Source organism: Lynx rufus, unplaced genomic scaffold (assembly GCF_022079265.1).
Source record: "Lynx rufus isolate CCGP_SWC_20201006 ecotype Redwood Valley unplaced genomic scaffold, mLynRuf1.p SCAF_23, whole genome shotgun sequence".
Lineage (NCBI taxonomy): Eukaryota > Metazoa > Chordata > Mammalia > Carnivora > Felidae > Lynx > Lynx rufus.
In genome coordinates this window covers 7,342,446-7,364,092 of record NW_025814838.1, presented here as the reverse complement: position 1 = coordinate 7,364,092, position 21,647 = coordinate 7,342,446, and the positions used below count along the sequence as shown (strand labels likewise).

General features: G+C 41.6%; 1 protein-coding gene across 3 annotated transcripts in view; it reads left to right on the top strand.

Annotated features, from left to right (window-relative positions):
- Positions 1-16,264: 16,264 nt before the first annotated feature.
- METTL9 (methyltransferase like 9) overlaps positions 16,265-21,647 on the top strand; it is a 52,731-nt gene continuing 47,348 nt past the window's right edge. For 2 of the 3 annotated variants that reach the window (XM_047087723.1, XM_047087722.1), the window contains exon 1: positions 18,281-18,666. In XM_047087723.1, coding sequence (XP_046943679.1) covers positions 18,502-18,666 — 165 coding nt within the window. In that variant the 5' untranslated portion in view covers positions 18,281-18,501. Of the gene's footprint in view, positions 16,358-18,280; positions 18,667-21,647 lie in introns of those variants that run through there. The other variant, XM_047087724.1, reaches the window with a different exon arrangement.

The following is a 21,647-nucleotide window of genomic DNA, read 5'->3' as shown; positions in this document are numbered from 1 at the left end:
TAAATATTGAAAACCCCATCAAACATACAAAACAAAAAACACCTAGACATATCATATTCAAACTGATGAGAGCCAAAGATAAAGATAAACCACTGAAGGTAGCCCAAGATATAAGATACATTACATAGAGAGGAACAAAAATAAGATGAGCAGCACACTCTTCACCATAAATAATGGAAGACAGAAGGCAATGTAATGACATCTTTAAAATATGAAAGAAAAAAATTGTCAACCTAAATTTTTTTTTTCAACGTTTTTTATTTATTTTTGGGACAGAGAGAGACAGAGCATGAACGGGGGAGGGGCAGAGAGAGAGGGAGACACAGAATCGGAAGCAGGCTCCAGGCTCTGAGCCATCAGCCCAGAGCCCGACGCGGGGCTCGAACTCACGGACCGCGAGATCGTGACCTGGCTGAAGTCGGACGCTTAACCGACTGCGCCACCCAGGCGCCCCTCAACCTAAATTTTTATACACAAGGCAAATATCTTTAAAAATTAAGTGAGGGTTGCCTGGGTGACTCAGTCAGTTAGGCTTCTGCCTCGGTTTTGGCTCAGGTCATGATCTCACGGTTCGTGGGAGCCTGCATCAGGCTCTGCGTGGACAGCATGGAGCCTGCTTGGGATTCTGTCTCTCCTCTCTGCCCCCCAAAATAAATAACTAACATTTTAAAAAGTAAGTGAAATAAAGACTTTCAGACAAACGAAAGGCTGAAAGTTTCATTACCAGCAGATGTGCATTACATGAAGTGTTCAGGAAGTTACCAGATAGAAACTTGGGTCTAAACCAAGGAATAAAGATCTCTAGAAATGGTTAAAATGGAGGTAAATACAAAAGACTTCTTTTTTCTTATTTTATAATCATTTAAAAATTTTTATTTATTTTTTTATTTTCAGAGAGAGAGAAAGAGAGTGTGAGAGAGGGGTGGAGGGAGAGAGAATCTCAAGCAGCCTCCATGCTCAACACAGAGCCTGATGTACGGCTCAATCCCACAACCCAGGGATCACAACCTGAGCCAAAATCAAGAGTTGGACACTCAACTGACTGAGCCACCCAGGTGCCCCTTATTTTTAATCACTTTATTTTTATTAAATTTTTAAAAATGTTTTATTTATTTTTGAGAGAGAGAGAGAGAGCATAAGTGGGGAGGGGCAGAGAAAGAGGGAGACACAGAATCTGAAGCAGACTCCAGGCTCTGAACTGTCAGCACAGAATCCAATGTGGGGCTCAAAGCCAAGAAGCCTGCGATCATGACCTGAGCCCAAGTCAGACCCTTAACTGACTGAGCCACCCAGGCTAAATCACTTTAAAAGGTGACTAAGGATCACTCATACATTGCTGGTGAAAATGTCAAGTGGTACAGCCACTCTATAAGACATTTGGCAGTTTCTTATAAAACTAAACATATGGGGCGCCTGGGTGGCGCAGTCGGTTAAGCGTCCGACTTCAGCCAGGTCACGATCTCGCGGTCCGTGAGTTCGAGCCCCGCGTCGGGCTCTGGGCTGATGGCTCAGAGCCTGGAGCCTGTTTCCGATTCTGTGTCTCCCTCTCTCTCTGCCCCTCCCCCGTTCATGCTCTGTCTCTCATTGTCCCAAAAATAAATAAACGTAGAAAAAAAAATTAAAAAAAAAAAATAAAACTAAACATATAATTATAATGCAACATAGCGATTGCACTTTGGAGCATTTATCCCAGAGAAATGAAAACTTACATTTACACAATTCCTTCAACAGATTAATGGTTAAACAAACTGTGATACATAGAAACCATGGAATACTACTTAGCAATAAAAGTTAAACTATTGACACACACATCAACTTGGATGATTTTCCAGGGAATTATACTGAATGAAAAAACCCAATCACAGAAGGTTACATACCATATGATTCCATTTATGTAACATTTGTTGAAATGAAAACATTTTAGAAATGGAGAGCAGATTAATGGTAGCCAGAGGTTTAAGATGGGAGTGGGAAGTGATAAGGATGATCATAGTTATAAAAGGGCAACACATGGGGCGCCTGGGTAGCTCAGTCAGTTAAGCATTTAACTCTTGATTTTGGCTTAGGTCATGATCTCACAGTTCGTGAGGTCAAGCCCTGTGTTGGGCTCTGTGCGGACAGTGGGGAGCCTGTTTGGGATTCTCTCTCCCTCTCTGTCTGCCTGTCCCCTGCTCATGCCCTCTCTCTCTCAAACTAAATAAACGTTTAAAAAAATAAAAAATAAATAAAAGGGCAACACAAGCAATCCTTGTGGCAATGAAATTGTTCCGTATCTTGACTATGGTGGTGGACAGACGAACGTACATGTGATAAAACTGTATGGAACTAAACACACACACACACACACACACACACACACACAAGTAAAACTATCTAAAAGATTAATGGAATGTTAACAGTGTCAAAATCCTCGTTGTGATATGTGGTATCTAATTTGTAAGATGTTACCTTTAGGATAAACTGGGTAAAGATTACATGGGATAATTCTGCACTATTTCTTACTACAGCATGTGAATCCACAATTATCTCAATAAAATTTTCAATAAAAGATAATTGACTATCTAAAGTAAAAATAGCAGCAGTGTATTTGGGAATTACAGTACATGCAAAAATAAAATATAGGACAACAATAATCTAAAAGATTAGAGGGAAGAATTTGTCATCTATTGTTAAAAGGTTCTTACACCATATGGAAGAAGTATATTATTATTTTAAGGTAGGATGTGATTAATTTTATTTTATTTTATTTTATTTTTTAAAATTTTTTTTTTCAACGTTTATTTATTTTTGGGACAGAGAGAGACAGAGCATGAACGGGGGAGGGGCAGAGAGAGAGGGAGACACAGAATCGGAAACAGGCTCCAGGCTCTGAGCCATCAGCCCAGAGCCCGACGCGGGGCTCGAACTCACGGACCGCGAGATCGTGACCTGGCTGAAGTCGGACGCTTAACCGACTGCGCCACCCAGGCGCCCCGGATGTGATTAATTTTAGATGTATATTATAAACTTTAGACCAACCATTACATATATATATTAAAAAAATTTTTTTAATGTTTATTTACTTTTGAGAGAGAGAGAGACAGAGTACGAGTAGGGGAGGGGCAGAGAGAGAGGAAGACACAGAATCTGAAGCTCCAGGCTCTGAGCTGTCAGAACAGAGCCCAAGATGGGGCTTGAACTCACAGACTGCAAGATCATGACCTGAGCTGAAGTTGGATGCTCAACGAACTGAACTATCCAGGCGCCCCATAAATATATATATATTTAAACTGAGGCATGAATAATAAGCCTATAGTGCAAATAGCATAATAAAAATTAATCATCCTAAAAGCAGGCAGAAAAAGCGGAAAGAGGGCCAAGAATGGAACAGAGAAAACGACTAGATGTTAATCAATATTACATTAAATACAAATGGTCTAAATATACCAATTAAAAAACAGAAATTATTGGTTGGATTAAAAACAAAACAAGACCCAACTACATGATATGTACCAAAAAATCCGCTTCCAATATGAAGACACAGGTATGTTTAAAGACGAAGGACCAAAAAATATAACACGTAAGCAGTAATCCAAGGAAAGTTGGAATGGCCATGTTAACATTTAAGTCAACTTCAAAAGAAGGAATATTACCAGGGATAAAGAGAGAGCTTACCTAGTAATAAGTGGATCAACTTACCAATAAAATGTAATAATCCTAAATATGTATGTACTTAATAATGGAGCTTCAAAATGCATGAAGCAAGGGGCGCCTGGGTGGCTCAGTTGGTTGAGCGTCCGACTTCGGCTCAGGTCATGATCTTGCAGTTTGTGATTTCAAGCCCCACATTGGGCTCTGTGCTGACAGCTGGGAGCCTGGAGCCTGCTTCATATTCTGTGTCTCCCTCTCTCTCTGCCCCTCCCCTGTTTGTGCTCTGTCTCTGTCTCTCAAAAATGAATAAATGTAAAAAAAAAAAATTAAATGCATGAAGCAAAAAACTAATAGAAGTGAATGGAAAAATAAACAAATCCATAATTTTATAATTTTTTAAATAATACTTTTTAAGTAAACTCTACCCCCAATATGGGGCTCAAATTCACAACTCTAAAAACAAGAGTTGCATGTTCTACCAATTGAGCCAGCCAGGTGCCCCCCAAAATCCACAATTTTAGGTGGGAATTCACTTCTTAGTAATCAATAGGGCATTTAGAAGGAAAATCATTAAAGATATAGAAGTGAACAATACCATCAAGAAACTTGACCTAGTTGCCATTTATAGAACAGCTTGCCCAACAACAGCAGAATACACGTTCTTTTCAAGTGCAAATGAAATATTTAGCAAGTTAGAACATCTGGGCAGTAAAAGAAATAACGGGGTGCCTGGGTGGCTCAGTTGGTTAAGTGTCTGACTTCGGCTCAGGTCATGATCTCACGGCTGTGAGTTCGAGCCCCTCGTCAGTCTCTGTGCTGACAGCTCAGAGCCTGGAGCCTGCTTCAGATTCTGTGTCTCCGTCTTTCTCTGCCCCTCCCCCATTCGCACTCTGTCTCTCTCTCTCAAAAATAAATAAACATTAAAAAAAATTAAAAAAGAAATAACAACACATATGAAAGAAGTCATATAAAGTATGTCTTCTGATTATAATGATATATTCAATTAGAAACCAATAACCTACCTGGGAAATCCCCCCCCAAATCTGGAAGTTAAAAACACACTTTTAAATAACTCATGGATTAAAGAAAAAGTCAGCAAGGAAACTGGAACATATTTTGAATTGAACAAAAATGAAAACATGATACAGTATATCAAAATTTGTGGAATGCAATGAGAGCAGTGCCTAGAAGGAAGTCTGTGGCATTAAATGAATATGTATATATATTATACATATGTGCCTGTATATTATATATAAATAAAAGAAGGGTCTGAAATTAATAATCTATGTTTCCACCTTAGGAAACAAACAAACAAAAAAGAGCAAATTAAACCCAAATCAGGCAGGAGGAAATAATAAACATCAGAAACCAATAAAATTGAAAACAGATGCCTGTTTGGTTATCACCAAAAAGATTAGAGATAAAAAATGCTGGTGAAGATGTGGAGAAAAGGGATCCCTGTGGACTCTTGATGGCAATGTAAACTGGTGCAACCACTGTGGAAAACAGCATGGAGGTTCCTCAAAAATCTGAAGATAGAACAACCATATGATTCAGCAATTCTACTTCTGGGACTACATCTGAAGGAAAAGAAAACACTATGTTGAGATATCTGTACCTCTATATTCACTGCAGTATTCTTTACAATAGCCAAGACAGGGAAAACAATCTAAATGTCCATAGACAGATGAATAGATAAAGTTTTGGTATATATATATGCAATGGAATTTAGCCATAAAAAGAAGGAAATCTTACCATTTGTGACAACACAGATGGGTCTTGAGGGCATTATGCTAAGTGAACTAAAACAGGGAAAGAGAAATACTATAGGCTCTCACTTATATGTGGAATCTAACAAACAAAAAACCAACGACCAAAAAAACAACAAAAAAAACCCAGAAACTCACAGAAAAACAAAACAAAACAAAACAAAACAAAACAAAACAAAACTCACAGAAAAAGAGAAGATTTGTGGTTTCCAGAGGCAGGGGTGGGAAAGGAGGAATTGGAGGAAGGTGGTCAAAAGGCACAACCTTCTAGTTATAAGATAAATAAGTACTCAGGATGTAATGTACAACATGATGATTGTAGTTAACACTGCTGTAGGGTATATTTGAAAGCTGTTAAGAGTAAAACCTAAGAGTTCTTACACAAGGAAAAACACATTTTCTTTCTTTTTTTTCTTTTTGTAACTATATGAGGTGATGGATGTTAACTAATTGTGATGATCATTTCATAATATATGTAAGTCAAGACGTTATGCTGTATACCTTAAACTTACACAATGCTGTATGTTGGTTATATCTCAGTAAAACTGAAAGAAAAAGAGGGATGCCTGGGTGGCTCAGTCCATTAAGCGTCCAACTCTTGATTTCGGCTCAGGTCATGATCTCACAGTTCATGGGATCGAGTCCTTCCTGGGGCTCTGCGCTGATAGGGTGGAACCTGCTTGGGATTCTCTCTCTCCCTCTCACTCTGCCCCTCCCTCACTTGTGTTGTGCACGTGTGCTCTCTCTCTCTCTCTCCCAAAATAAACTTAAAACTAAAAGAAAGAGGTATCTGCACTCCCATGATCGTTGCAGTATTAGTCACAATATCCAAGTATGGAAACAACCTAAGTGTTCGTTGATGGATGAATGGATAAAGATGTGATATAGATACAGAGATTATTCAGCCATAAAAAAGAAGGAAGTCTCATCATTTGCACCAACATGGATGAACCTGGAGGACATTATGCTACGTGAAGTAAGCCAGAACAGAAAGACAAATACTGGTATGGTTTCACTTATAAATGGAAGCTTAAAACATTGAACCAGAGAACAATGGTTGCCATGGCATGAGGGTGTGGAAGTAGAGAGATGTTGGTCCAAAGGCACAATATTTCAGTTATAATAAATTCTGGGAATCTAATGTAAAAAATGGTGACTATAGTTAATAACACTATATTATACACTTGAAATTTGCTAAGAGTAGCTCTTAAGTGTTCTCACCACATATGCACACAAAGGTACCTATGTGAGGTGATGGATGTGTTAATGAACTTAATTATTATAATTATTTCATAATTTATATGTATGTTAAATCATCCAATTGTACACCTTTAAAAAATCATGTTGTACAATATACATATACACAATTTTTACTTGTCAATGATACCTCATTAAGTCTGGGAAAAAAAAATTAACTCCTGATCTTTGAAAGACATTGTTAATAAGTGAAAAGGTAAGCCACAGTCTGGGAGAAAATATTTGCAAAATCCATATTTCATAAAAGACTTGCATGTAGAGTATTTTAAAAAGACTCTCAACCAATTAAAAGATAAGAAACAACCCAATAAAAAAGGGGCAAATGTTTGAACAGACATTCCACCAAAGAAGAGCTACAGATGGAAAGTAAGTACATGAAAAGATCTTTAACACTATTGGTTATCAGGAAAAGGCAAATTAAAACCACAGTGAAGGAGTGTCTGGGTGGCTCAGTCAATTAAGTGAACAACTCTTGATTTCCGACCAGGTCATGATCTCACAGTTCATGAGATCAAGCCCTGTATCAGATTCTGTGCTGATAGCGTGGAGCTTGGGAGCTTGGGATTCTCTCTCTCTCCTTCTCTCTCTCTGCCCCTCCTCTGCTCATGCTCTCTCTCTCTCTCAAAATAAATAAATAAACATTAAAAGAAAAATAAAACCACAGTGAAATACCACTACATAACTATTGGACTGGCTAAAATAAAAACTGACAATACCATGTGCTGACAAGATTGTGGAGCACCTAGAACTCTCATACAGTCCTGGAAGAATTAAAATGGCACAGCTGCTTTAGAAATCAGTTTTGACAGCTTATTAAAAAAGTTAAATAGACATAGAATCTGACATAGAATCCAGAAATCCCATTGCTAGCTATTTGCTCAAGAGAACCAAAAACTGTGTTCACAAAAAACATGTACACAGTTGTTTATGGCAGTTTAGTCATGATCACATACATAAAAAAAAACTGGAAGTGACTCAAATGTCCTTCAGCTGTTTAACAGGGAAACAGATTGTGGTACAATCATATCATGGAATGACATATGTCAGTAAGAAGACAGATTTACTGATACATCAGCATGAATGAATGCCAAGTGCACAATGCTGAATGGAAGAGAAGCCAGACTCAAAAGATTACCTAACTGTATGATTCCATTTAAATAATATTCTGGAAAGGGTAAAACTTTCAGGGGAGCAAACACATTAGTGGTTGGCAGAATCTAAGATGGGGAGAGAGGTTGACTACAAGGGACACAGGGAATTTTTTTAAGGAATGGAAATATTCTGTATTTTGATTGTGGGTATTGGTCGCAACCCTTGTATGCATTTGTCAAAACTCAAACTGTATACTATACAGGGTGAATTACTGGACTTAAAAAATATTTATAGAACACAGAAATTGTCTTCATTTTATTTCTGGAAGATTGTTTTGAAGTGATTACACAAGTGACATTTGACTTGCTATTCAGAAAGTCAAATGGTTATCTCAACACTTTTAGGGTATCTCAACACTTTAAAAATAATTACCTCATTAACAATGTCATGACTATTGAATACTGTTTTATTAACACTTTTTATTAAAGTACATATTGCTTCTGGGGCACCTGGGTGGCTCAGTGGCTGAAGCACCCGACTTTGGCTCAGGTTATGATCTCACAGTTTGTGAGTTCGAGCCCTGTGTCAGGCTCTCTGATGTCAGCCCAGAGCCTGTTTCAGATGCTCTGCCTCCCTCCTTCTCTGCCCAACCCCCACTAGCTTTCTTGCTCTCTCAAAAAAACAAATACACATTAAAAAAAAAAAGAACATAGTGCTTCTGCTAAGGACCTCTTCCCCACCTTCTTCCTGTGAATCATGTTAAAGCTTTCTGATTTACAGCAAGATTCTGAATCAGTACACCTCGAATGACCCAGGAACCTGCAGTGTAACTAACACCACCCGGGATTCTGATGCTCCTGGGCTGAGGATGGCTAAAACACTAGGAGGCAGTAGAGTATTGTGTGAAGAATGTGGGTTCTGAAATTAGACCGCCTGCTTTAAAATCCTGCCTCAACCACTCATTGGCTGTGCAATAGAAGCTTTATATGCCTTGGTTTCTTCCTCTGTAAAAAAAAAAAAAAAAGAAAAGAAAAGAAGAAAGAAAAGAAATAACAATAGTATCAACCTTCTTAGATTATATTGAGGATTAAAAGAGATGACACAGGGGAATGTAGGTGGCTTAGTTGGTTAAGCATCTGACTTGGGCTCAGTCACGATCTCACGGTCCATGAGTTCCACCCGTGTTGGGCTCTGTGCTGACAGCTCAGCTGGAGCTTGCTTCCAATCTGTGTCGCCCTCTCTCTCACTGCCCCTTCCCCGCTTGCACTCTCTCTCTCAAAAAATAAACTTAAAAAAAGAAAAAAAGAGATGACACATGGGGATGCCTGGGTGGCTCAGTCAGTTAAGCGTCCTACCCTTGATTTTGGTTCAGGTCCTTTCGTCATGATCTCACAGTGGTGAGATAGAGCCTCCCCCCACCTCCCACTGCAGGGCTCTGCGCTGAGCTAGAGTCCTGCCACCAGTCGTGCATTAAGCATAGAGCCTGCTTATGATTCATTCTCTCCCTCTCCTTCTGCCCCTCCGCAAGTTGGGTGTACATGCGTACGTGCTAAAAAAAAAGAAAACAATTTAAAAAAAATAAAGAGATGACACACGTTAAGTTACCTACCACAATGTCTGGCATCTATTGTGAGCCATTGTTGTTTTCAGTGGCCTGGGTGGTACTCTTGCAATGCTCTTTTTCATAAAGAGTGAGGCTGTGGCCCAGATCTAGAATTTCATGCGGTAGAAATATGTTCATTTTCGTTCCTACTTTTCCTAATGAGTGCCTCCTCCCAGGGGACTGGGCAAGCCTCACACTAAGTGGGAGAGTGACTGATATTGGGAGGAGAAAATGTAAGGATTTTGGTTTCAGATCATAAGAAGCTGACAATTTGTCAAGCACACAACTGTCAAGACGAAAGATGGCTCTACTTACAAACTTTGTCACAGGTATGTACGACTTGCTGTAAATTATTTCCTATTTTGTGGAGTGCTATGGGACTGAATTTGTGAGATTTCTTGTTAAAGTGTGTGGGAAAACAAAATTATACCACTTCTCTTGTGTACTATGTAAGTATAGGTATGTTCATATTATCACTTGGGGAAATATCCACAGAACCCATAATTCATGAAAGAAAGTAAGCAGGTGAAGGAACAGATCCCGTAACTGGAAGAGTCTCTAATCCAGGTGCATATGCACAGGTGGTCTTTATTAATTACCATTTTTACAACAAAATAATGAAAGTTATGTGATTTTACGAGGTCACATGGAAAATGTCGGGGATGTAACTAGAATTTGAGTTTCCTGTCTCTTGGTGTGAGCGTTCACCCTGTTTTTGATGATAAAGATGAGAGTTGGATAAATGGAAATGGGGTTCAGGGATGAGGAATGTGGGGTGGGGCGAGAAAGACCTTGAAAGAGAACCACAGCATGCCTCAACAATCTGGGAATGTTCTCATCCCTATCAATTGCACTTTTCAGGCAAGTGAGGTCTGTCTGATATTTGTTGGGTGAAGCACATCCAACCATGTGGTGAGCATGGAATGAGGGATGTGGCCATTTAGAATGATGTTAATGGACGATGTCATGGAGCCTGGATAAAATGGATGCACCCATCACCATCCACACAGAGAGACATGTGCAGCATTGAGCAAAGTGAAGGATACTGTCTCCTGGGCTGATGATGGAGATCCACTACCAAATCAGCCTGCCTTTCCATTTCCCAAGGCTGACACAACTCCTCCCCACCTCTACCCCCAATGAGCTGTTTTTTTCTGTAGATATGTTATGATCTTCCTTCAGTCAATCTGCAATCAAGTCTTGGCTTCGGGACCTGACCGAACTCACAACCCTGAGATCAAGACCTGAGTTGAGATCGAGTCAGATGCTTAACTGACTGAGCCACCCAGGCACCACAACAGACCTGCCTTTTTATTTTTTTTTTAATTTTTTTTAATGTTTATTCATTTTTGAGAGACAGAGACAGAGCACACGTGGGGGAGGGGCAGAGAAAGAGGGAGACAGAATCCGGAGCAGGCTCCAGGCTCTGAGCTATCAGCACAGAACCTGACACGGGGCTTGAACTCACGAATCGCGAGGTCATGACCTGAGCTGAAGTTGGACGCTTAACCAACTGAGCCACCCAGCAGCCCCAGACCTGCCTTTTTAAAAGGTGACTTTATGGGGCACCTGGGTGGCTCAGTCTGTTGAACGTCCAACTTCGGCTGAGGTCATGATCTCATAGTTTGCGGGTTTGGAACCCATGTTGGGCTCTGTGCGGACAGCTCAGAACCTGGAGCCTGCTTTGGATTCTGTATCTCCTTCTCTCTCTGCCTCTCCTTCACTCGTACTCTGTCTCTATGTCTCAAAAATAAAGAAACGTTAAAAAAAAAGGTGACTTTACATTTCTTTTTTCTAATCCATTATACATACACAGCAATTTTATTTCTGTATTTCCAGAATTTATTTCAGGGCAATATTAATGATCAGCTGCATGGGGGGAGGGGGGGGCTGGGTGGCTAAGTCATTAAGCATTTGACTTTAGCTCAGGTCATGATCTCAAAGTTTGTAAGTTCGAGTCCCACATCGGGTAAGCATGAGCCCCTCTTAGGGTGAGTACAGCCCTGCTTTGAGTAAAACACAAGCCCAGGGTGAGCCGTGCTTCTCTCTTCCTCTCTCTCCCTCTTTCTGCCCTTCGTGGGATTCTCTCTCTCTGCCCCTCACTCACTTGCACCCTCTCTCTCTCAAAAAAAAAAAAAAAATCAACTGTATGTACTGCCTATCATGTCAAAATGATCTGACTTAATTTTTTCCCTAAAACATCTTTGGGGGTGCCTGGCTGGCTCAGTTGGTAGAGTATGTAACTCTTGTTGATCTCTGGGTCATGAGTTCGAGCCCCATATGTGACACAGAGTTTGCTTAAAATTAAAAATTCTTTATAATATATGTCAAAAATATAATGTATTCCTGATACTTGTGTCCAAATATAAATTCTAAATGAGGAAAAGAGCTAATAAATATTAAATGTTCTCAAATATGATTTGACATGTATCATGTATACATATTCCTATGTATATGTTGCTGTTTATAGTATGACAATGGAGAAATTCCCATTCATTTATCAACCAGGACGTTGGAGACTCTAAAAATTAATCCATTGTTCTATCAAAGTCTACAGGGATAACTTAAGGCTTTTTTACATAAAGCCTCATTCCATTGAATCATTATGATGAGCATTGTAGATGTGGTGAAAATTATCTATAAATATGTCTCCTTATGAAAATAAAAACAGTGCATGTATAACCTAAGGCAATTTGTTTAAAATTATGTCTGTCTAAAAACAGCACATTTGGCTCCAATGTCATTTATAGTTTTGGTTATAAAATGGACTTTTCCTGGAGGGAGAATAGCCTGTTCTATATTCACAAACTACACTTTAGTGAGGTCCTTGAGCAAAGCTGGCTTCTCCCACCCCACCCACCAGAACTGGTGTGGGAGGCTGGAGGAAGAGGGTGGAATCTGAGCTCTGTTAGTGGAAGGAAAAGCTAATGGCCTTTAATGCCTGTCCCTGCCATATCTAAAACTTTACTTGAAAGATTTGAGGACAGAAAGCTAATGAACTTGAAATAAGCTTTCTACTGTGGAATAGCTTAATAGCTGTTTGCAGTATTGACTCTCGATTTTAGGAAACTGTATGGAACAAAGGATGTTTGTTGGTAAGGGGAAACTATGAACTGAAGGAAAACAGCTGTGGGGGTTTCAAAATGCTGAGGTTTTGGATATTTTTTTTTTTTAACTTTTTTTTCAACGTTTTTTATTTATTTTTGGGACAGAGAGAGACAGAGCATGAACGGGGGAGGGGCAGAGAGAGAGGGAGACACAGAATCGGAAACAGGCTCCAGGCTCTGAGCCATCAGCCCAGAGCCTGACGCGGGGCTCGAACCCACGGACCGCGAGATCGTGACCTGGCTGAAGTCGGACGCCCAACCGACTGCGCCACCCAGGCGCCCCAAGGTTTTGGATATTTAATAGTCAAATGCCTTTCTTCTGGGTTTAATGATTTGTAGGCACAACACGTTTAAGGAAGATCCTAGGTTAAGTTGTAAAGCAAACTCACATTAGTTGTGGCCATTAAAAAAAAATCAATCACTGTTTTTACCAGAGAAGGGAGATAGTTTTGTCTGATTTTCAGGTTGCTTGACTGCTCAAGTATCCTCTTTCATAAACGTATTCTTCCTCATTCTCAGACCAGTATGTGGTTGTGCAAAAATAAAATAGTCATCGTCTTTCATGCCAGCAGAGATGTGGTTCTGTGCTATGTTATACAAACTCTTTAAGATCACTTATGTTTATGTATGCACATATATATTTTGTCTACTATGAAATATTTAGATTTTGTTTTAAAGCTTTCTCATTGTACCGTGCAATTTTTTCATGTATTTCATATAAACCATAAGTTTGAGTGTTTTATAGTTTCAAAACAAGTATATGAAAACACAGTGGCATGAAGTGACATGGCACACTGGGTGGAGAGGAAGTGGCCATTCATAAGACCAAACCCACATACATGCAGGAGACAGCAATTATGAGGCCAAGGATAGGGATGTTTTGAAAGTATACTTAAAACGAGATCAAAGATCTTTGGATCTTTGAAAATATCCCAGAAAGTGAATGAAAAACAACAGCCTTCTCTCTTTTTTCAGAGCTCTGACTCAGACCTCCTACTAGAAGGACACTGCAGAGTTGAAATATGTATTTTTAAATAATACACATATTCCTCTAAGTGAGTTAAACTATTATGTGCAGATTTTCTCGAAGGGTCCTAAAAGCAGTCATGTAGATGTACAACATAATTACATAGGTGGCCACCGCGAGTCTTCACATCCCAGAAGGCTCCAAGAGCACCCCTATTTCTTTTCTCACAATTACTAGGCGCATCTATAATCTAGAGGAACTTGGGCAACTCGGAAGCTCTCAAGCTTAGCAAGGAGATGTCAAAACGAGGGCCATGATGCCACACTTCCTCATACTTCAGCTTTCCCTGAACACTCCATTCCCCACACCCCAGTCAAGTCAGATCCCTCTGTTCTAAGTTCTAACAATATCCAATTCTTTTCTAGCACTCAGCCGTTTGTAATTATATATTTTTGATTATTTGGGCAGGTCTGCCTCCCTACTAGACAGACAGACAGACAGCAAGCTGTATGAGGGTGAGGCACTGTGTTTCTATTCCACTTAGTTTCGAGCCTAGCGTGTGGCATGTATTCGATAAATGTTAATTGACCACATGAAAGTGCTATTTGTCTTTCTGCTGTTATTCCTGACATCAACTGAGACAGGTATGAGATTGCCATGGTGTGGGGTAGAGGGAAGCCGCAGGGTTCAGAAGATTGTAAGCAGGTGAAATGCCATGGTTGGTGTGGAGTTCTATATATCAGAGAGGGAAAGGCTTTCCTACTAAGACAGTCATCCTTCACAAGTAAATGACTTCTATGTGCTGCCTGATTTTGTAATTTTAGGTCTGAATGTTTTTTAGATTTGTGTTCTCTTTCCTCTTCTCATCTTTCCTCCCTTAGTCCCAAGTCTCAGGAAGGAGCCTGGGAATAAACACATAATGAGGAGGAGCTCTCATCAAGGGCTCTAAGGGAATGTTTTATGGAGAGTAGCTTTGCAGAGATCACGGTTATGTTAGGACCGAACATCCTTATTATGATAATCTTGGTTGAGACTTTAAGATCATCTGATTCTCATAGGTGTATTATGAAGTAGGCAGTTCAGAATCATGGCCCTTAGTTTATGGATAAGGAAAAGGGGTCATCAGAAGAGGTTGAATTATCCATGTTATAATGAAAAGAAGAGCAAATTAACATTTCTGGAGAGCTTCGTGCATCTTGAGGCACCTGTATATTTAGAATAGTCCTTTATATTTAGAATATATAATCTTTTATATTTAGAATATATACTTTAATCATTACTACATCCCCATGAGATAGGTAACCATTATTATTCCCATTTCACAGATGAGGAAAGTGAGACCTACAGCAATCAAGTTATTTGCCTCAAACTGCATTACCAAGAAGCATAGAGCCAGGCTTCAAACCCAGCTGGTCTGTCTCAAACCAGTATGCTGATGAGTTAGCACTGGGAGATCTCCAAGAGTACATTGTGTTATTTGTACTTGCCTCTATAGGTAACTCCTGGTTTAATATTGCTACTTTATGTTGCCAATTTTTTTCTAACCTGTTTGCAGTTTCACCTGAATTTAGAATTTATCAAGCAGAGATCACAGTGATCACTGTGTATGACTGAAATTATATCAACCAAGTTCAGATAAAAAATGCCCTGTTTACTAATGAAAAAAATGTCGGGGTGCCTGGGTGGCTCAGTCGGTTGAGCGTCTGACTCTTGATTTTGGCTCAGGTTGTGATCCCAGGGCTGTGGAATGGAGCCCTTAGTGGGGCTCTGTGCTGTGTGTGGATCTTGCTTAGGATTCCCTCCCTCTCTCTCTCTCTCTCTCCCCCTCTCCCCTACTCACACTCTCATTCTCTCTCTAAAAAAATAAATAAAAATAAATTGTTGGATACATTTACTAATTTTATTTTTTGGAGGTGCTCATTGCTTAATTACCACAGGGCACATCTATACTGGGGGAAACTTGTACCATTCTCTGACACGCTATAAAATATTAAGTATAAAAAAGTCCACAAAAACTTGTGATTTTTGAGTGTTTTTTACACTACTTAATCTCTTCAAGGAGAGGACAATGACCAACAGTGACTGGCACATTTTGTGCCTCTACAGATCCAAGTCTCTCTTTTTCTTTTTTTTTAAAGCTTTTTTTTTTTTTTTTTTACGTTTGTTTATTTTGAGAGAGAGAGAGAGGGAGAAAGGTACAGTAGGCAAGGTGCAGAGAGAGAGAATCCTAAGCAGGCTCTGCACTGTCAGCAAAGAGCCTGATGCAGGGCTCCAACTCATAACCCATGAGATCATGACCTGAGCTGAAATCAGGGACCAGATGCTTAACCAACTGAGCTACCCAGGCGCCTGCAAAGCTCTCCATGGGTTCCCTTTACATTAGATTTTGTCACTGAAAAGAGAACATGGATATGTTGTAATTTGTAGCTGATAAGAACAATTACACCAAAAGGTACCCTTGGTTAGAGTTCTAGAGAAGAAAGTGATCCAGACAAGATTTGGGGCCTATGCACAGCACTATGACCCAAGTTCAGTACCTGAGCTCCTGGTCAGGAGGGCAGTGAGCAGAGGTCAATACAGAGGGTGTTATTTCTGTGTTTTTGGAATATTACTGACTGCATTTAAAAGCCACGTTAGAAGGGATATTGGCTGGTTTTCAGCATCTTGTGTTATTCGTGCCTCTGCCCCTCTCCATTATGGATAACTGAGGTTTTTAATTGAGGTTTTAATATACAGTAGTGACATTCTAGTAGATGAAGGAAGGGGGCAGTCCCCGAGGGCAATCTGAACTTCTGCTTAGTATATTTACTCTTGCTGTTTTCCTTCCTCCTCATTTGTAATTCAGGAGGCTCTCTGAGAAGAGAGAGACAACGAAGAGGCTTCTTAGATGGATCGAAGGATCACAAGCTGGGATACCAGGTTCTATGAAAAGGTCTGCTATTGAATTTGCTCTACCTTTAGGCAAATCATTTGATCATGTTGTGCTTTGGTTTCTTCCTGTGTTTGCTAAGTGTAAATAACATGTATTTGACTATTTTGTGATTATTATAGACTATTTTAAATGTGTGGGTGATTTATTTTTCCAGGCCAGCTGCTCAGGTATAAAATGAAAATCTGCTCCTTTGAGATGCTAGGCTTCCTGGCTGTCAACTGACCCCCAAATCCTTCAGAGTTCAGTAGGCATCTAGTTGCTTCTTGTTCATCTGACACATTTTGCAGTCTCTGTGCTGTGGCTCCTCAGGTTTACTCTATAGTTGGGGGGCATACCTTTTGTCTTTTTTGTTTTCAGAAATGAAATGTGTCACTTTATATATTCCTACTGCTTTCACCCTCCTCCCCACTCCACCTCTAAAAAGATGAAGGCTGCTTTATCTGACACTGATTGCATGAGACAGGAGGGACAGGTGACATGGTAAACAAACTGAGTTTACCTGGACTGGCTAATATGGTTCCCTTTTGATGACTTGGGCCAGGACCACTACAAGTTTGAACTAGATTTAATAAGGTTCAGGATCTTTGCCGTTTTAGCAGGAAGCAGGTAACATACTGAAAAGAGAGAACACAAAGTACCTCCCCTTTCCCCTTTGTGTTTGTTATAGCCTACCTCACATTAGGCAACAAGATGCCCCTGTTCCCAAAAAGTCCCAAGCCAGGATTCTTAGAAGCTAATAAATAAGTTTGTGGGTAAAGTACGATTTTGTTCATCAGTGGATCACCATACCACTGCTTCATAAATGGTAATCTCTGAAGTGCAATACTGGAGTTGACGGTAAGGCTTACTTCTTTTGAACTCAAATAAAATGTATTTACATTATTTCTAGCGCAGTTAAATTAAAAGCAGTTTCCAAACAAACCTGGAAAAGGTGTTGAAGCTAGAGAACCCATGAAATATATTACTCCTTAGTTGTAGCTTAGTGGTAGCAGCAGGAAGAACTTCAGACACAGGAACACGGTGTAACCCTTCGGTTCTGAAACGTTGCTAGGTCTCCTCGTGCTAGAAATGATCAAAGAAACATCCGGGTAAATATTGCTCCCGGAGCTTAGTTCGCTTTAAGAGTGCTGGGTCCAACTTCCATCTGTTAGTTCAAGGAAACAAGCAGCAAGGGCCTCGGATTTGGGGGTCTTCGTTCTTGGGCAGGGTCATCAATACATCAACGTAATACTTGCAGGTACCTGAGCTGCAGTGGCTTCCAACAAAGGCAGAGCTTTCACTGATATCTCTTAGAAACATATAGCCAGCAACTTGCCAGGCTTGGGGAACAGGACTGGGAAGAGCCAAGGGCTTGGTGATATCCTTTCTCCCTAGATTCCAGACCGCTTTGTAGCTCCTGCGGAGCAGGGTGGAGGCCCTTGGGGTGGGGGTCTGGCTCTTCGGCTCTAAATGTAAATAAGAAGCCACGCAGCTGAGCCAGTGACAGTTAAGAACTGGCAGCGTCCGTCTCAGGCAAGGTGTTGGTCTGACAGTCTGGACGTAGGAACGGCAGGAGACTCCCTCTCCTCACCCTCGGGTCAATCTGCACAACCAGGTTAAGTCCTGCCGGGGTCGGGGTGGGGGGGTTGGGGGAAGGGAATGAGGCGCCCAGAGGCAACGACTAAGGCGAGGAGAGACCAGAAGTCCTAAGGACACCACCTTGGAGGGACCGGGAGGCTTCAGTAACTGCCTTCGGAAGTATCGCCCTTGCCGTATAAAATGAAAATCATCTCCGCCATTATGCGAAGCCGCGGCCCAGACAGGAGGCGGGGACGCGCGCCTGGCGAATGCGCGCTCCCTTTGTCCCGCCTCCCGGCCGGCGGCTCAATCCGTGCGGGAGCGCGCTTCGGCCGCTCCTAAGTGCTCCGGGTGGAAACTGGCGCCGGCGGCGGTTGCGTTCCGCGGGCGGAAAGGAAGGGGGAGGTGGGAAGGCTGTGCGCCGCCCGCTCCTCCCCACCCCCCGCCTCGGCCCTGAAGGGGCTGGATGGGCAAGTTGGGCGCGATGGCTCGAGTCCGGGCGGCGGCGGCGGCGGCCGGAGGCGGCGGCGCCTCCTCCTCCTCGCCCCGGCGCCGGCGGTGATCCGAACGAGCGGCCGCGGCCCCCGATGAGACTGTTCGCGGGCTGGCTGTGCCTGAGCCTGGCGTCCGTGTGGCTGGCGCGGAGGATGTGGACGCTGCGGAGCCCGCTCACCCGCTCCCTGTACGTGAACATGACGAGCGGCCCCGGCGGGCCGGCGGCAGCCGCGGGCGGCAGGAAGGAGAACCACCAGGTACGCGGCCGGGGTCGGGCCCGGGCCCGGCGGGGGCGGGGGCGTGGCGGCCCGGCCTTCCCGCGCTCGGCCCGGCTATTGTGCGGGGCTTCGCGGCGAGAGGGCCTCCCCGGGCCCTCGCCCCGCCGCCTCGGCCCCTCGGAAAGTTTCCCCGACGTCGTCCCCGCCGGGCGCTGGCTCCGCGACCCTCGAGCGTTCGGCCCGGGCCCCGCGGCGCCTTTTGTTCCCGGCCGCGGGCGGACAACGGCCTCCCGTTCCTTCCCGGGCCCGGGTGTGGGCGCCCCGGCGCCCCGCATTGTTCCCGGGTGCCAGGCGGTGATTGCAGGCGCCGGGCGGCACGACGCAGGAACTTTGGGGCGAGCGCGTGGCCACGGGCATCCATCTGGCACCGGGGCCTGCGATGTAAACGACCAGACCAAACCCATCGCCCTCGACCGCCTTCATCACCCCCGGGGAATCAAAGCGAAAAGCAGGTCCTTCTTTTTGTCTGGTTGAATCTCTGAACGTACAAAGGGCCATAAAGAAATTTAACCGTGCATTGTGAGCCATTTAACCCTCTGGGCTTATTCGGGTGACATTTTCCCTCAGCAGTTAAATGTGTTTGACAGGTCCTCACACTCCCATCCTGCTGAACCTTCCTCTCCTACCAAAGAGAGATCTCCTTTTAACTTCGATGTTGGTAGTCGACCAGAAAGATGTGGTAAGAAGGAAGATGATGCAAGCTTTTCCTGGAAGGGTTTTTAAAACAGAATTAGGGAGGAGTGAATTCTTTTCAGAGTTGTGGATCGTGAACGACGCGATGTGACCGGTTAGGCAGTCTTTTCATTAGCTTAGTTTCGTGCCACTTACAGAAGTATGTGCAGGTCAACTGTGGAATTAAGAGTGATATTTCATTTTTGACCATAATATAGTTTGTGGTTAACCTTGCATTCATTGAAAAGAGGCTTTTAAACTCTGTCGGAGTGTTGGCTTATAATTGCTAGCATTTATAGTGCATTTTGCCTTTCGAGAGAGCAGTAAGTGGTTATTCCCCATCTTATGACTTATCGTTTTCATAGATTTCTCATTTTCCTATGTTACATTTCTTATTATGCCAGGCGTTCAGAGAGTTTACATTCGGGTTGATTTCGTGTGTTTTAATGAAAGTAAAGAATTATCTAAGGACATAAAGCAATTCATTAAGGAAAGTAGCTTATAGTTTTTATTTAGTAATTACTGATTGTGGCCCATTTTCTATTTTTAAAGGAAGTCCTAAATTCCCATAAAATTTTTTTGTGATCCCAGAGCTATTTTGATTTGTTAGGTAGTCATGCCTATGATATTGTTAGAGTACATAAAGTCAGTAGGTGATCTTCAGTTGTGAAACCACATTCTTTGCTATAAATTACTTACGTTAATCGTTCTTAGAGAAACAATTCTAAAGTACTGCAGTGATAATGTACAGTTACCAAATGTCACATATCCATGTGGAATATGGATAGTGGCATAAAACAATGAATTAGAAATGTCATTTTCAACAATTGGTAGAAGTAACGTTCCGTTTAGGACAAAAAGGAAGCTTATTTCCACTGATGTGGAATTATGGTGGAGTCTCTTAGCTGTAGGTGTTTATGACACTTGTGATTACCTCTACTATAACATTTGATTTATTATATATATATTTTGTATATAGTATATTTATATAATGCTTATAAAAGAATTGGTTATATTTAAAAAACTGAAAAACTGTTTACATAATTTGATTTTCGTGGAGTCTGGGTAGACTATAGCTGGAGACGTAGCCTCATAATAAGTACTTCCTAACAGGAGATACTTTCTAATTGTGTGCCTTTTAAAAACTGAATCAGTTACTAATACTGGTTTCTGATACCCCATTTACTTTGTTACACTTCTGAGATACTGAGTTATATGTGTACATGTGTGTGTTTTAACCAGTTGGACCAACAATTTGGCCACTAATTTCTCCAAAGTGAAGACTAATCTGGTACTTTCTGAATATTTAGGGGCAGATTGACTCTTCCTTAGAGTGATCAATCCAGTGATGCATTGACATATGAAAATATTGCCTGTGAATAAAGATTAAAATGAACAAAAGAAATGTGTGTATAGAGACCACGGTGAGATAAAGTGAAAGAGGAGACTCCTCTCTGCAGAGTGCCTGCGCTCATTTGTTATCTTCTTTATAATCCAGGATCCTAGGTTTGCCTTATGAACTTTCTTACTTGTAAAGTAACTTGACTCTAACATTCTTGCCCCCTTCACATTTATAGTTTTATACAGGGTTTTCTGGTGTTCATTTGGGGGTGTGGGTTCCATAGCAAGCCACATCTGATTCTTTTGGGGTTGCATGAAAGTGGGGTTATGGATTTTTAAAAAATTTTTTTAGTTAATGTTTTTTATTTATTTTTGAGAGAGAGACAGAGTGTGAGCGGGGGAAGGGCAGAGAGAGAGGGAGACACAGAATCTGAAGCAGGCTCCAGGCTCTGAGCCATCAGCCCAGAGCCTGACGCGGGGCTCGAACTCACAAACCTTGAGATCATGACCTGAGCTGAAGTCAGTGCTTAACCGACTGAGCCACCCAGGTGCCCCAATGGATTTAATTGAACAGTACTTAGCACAAGTTTTCTTTATGATGATTTTATTAAGAAATTATGGTGGAGGATTCTCTGGTTAAAAGAGAAATCTTGGGAAATGTTTATCATTAAAAATTGCTATTTAGTTATGATAGCCTGGAGATGAGTTGCAAGGCTCCTTTGCCCTAAAGTAGTTCTAAAACTATAGTAGTAGCACCATTTTAATAACTTGGTTTGGTGTGCTAGCTTCAAAGCTGGGATTATTTTTCACTTTAAGCAAGGGAGAAGCAAGGAAGGGCTTCTCTCAGAGCTGGGATGTGGCTTGCAGGCCAAATTGGGCTCAGTGACTTGTTTGTTACAGCCTGTAAAGTAAGAATAGTTTTGCGTTTTTATTTTTATTTTATTTTT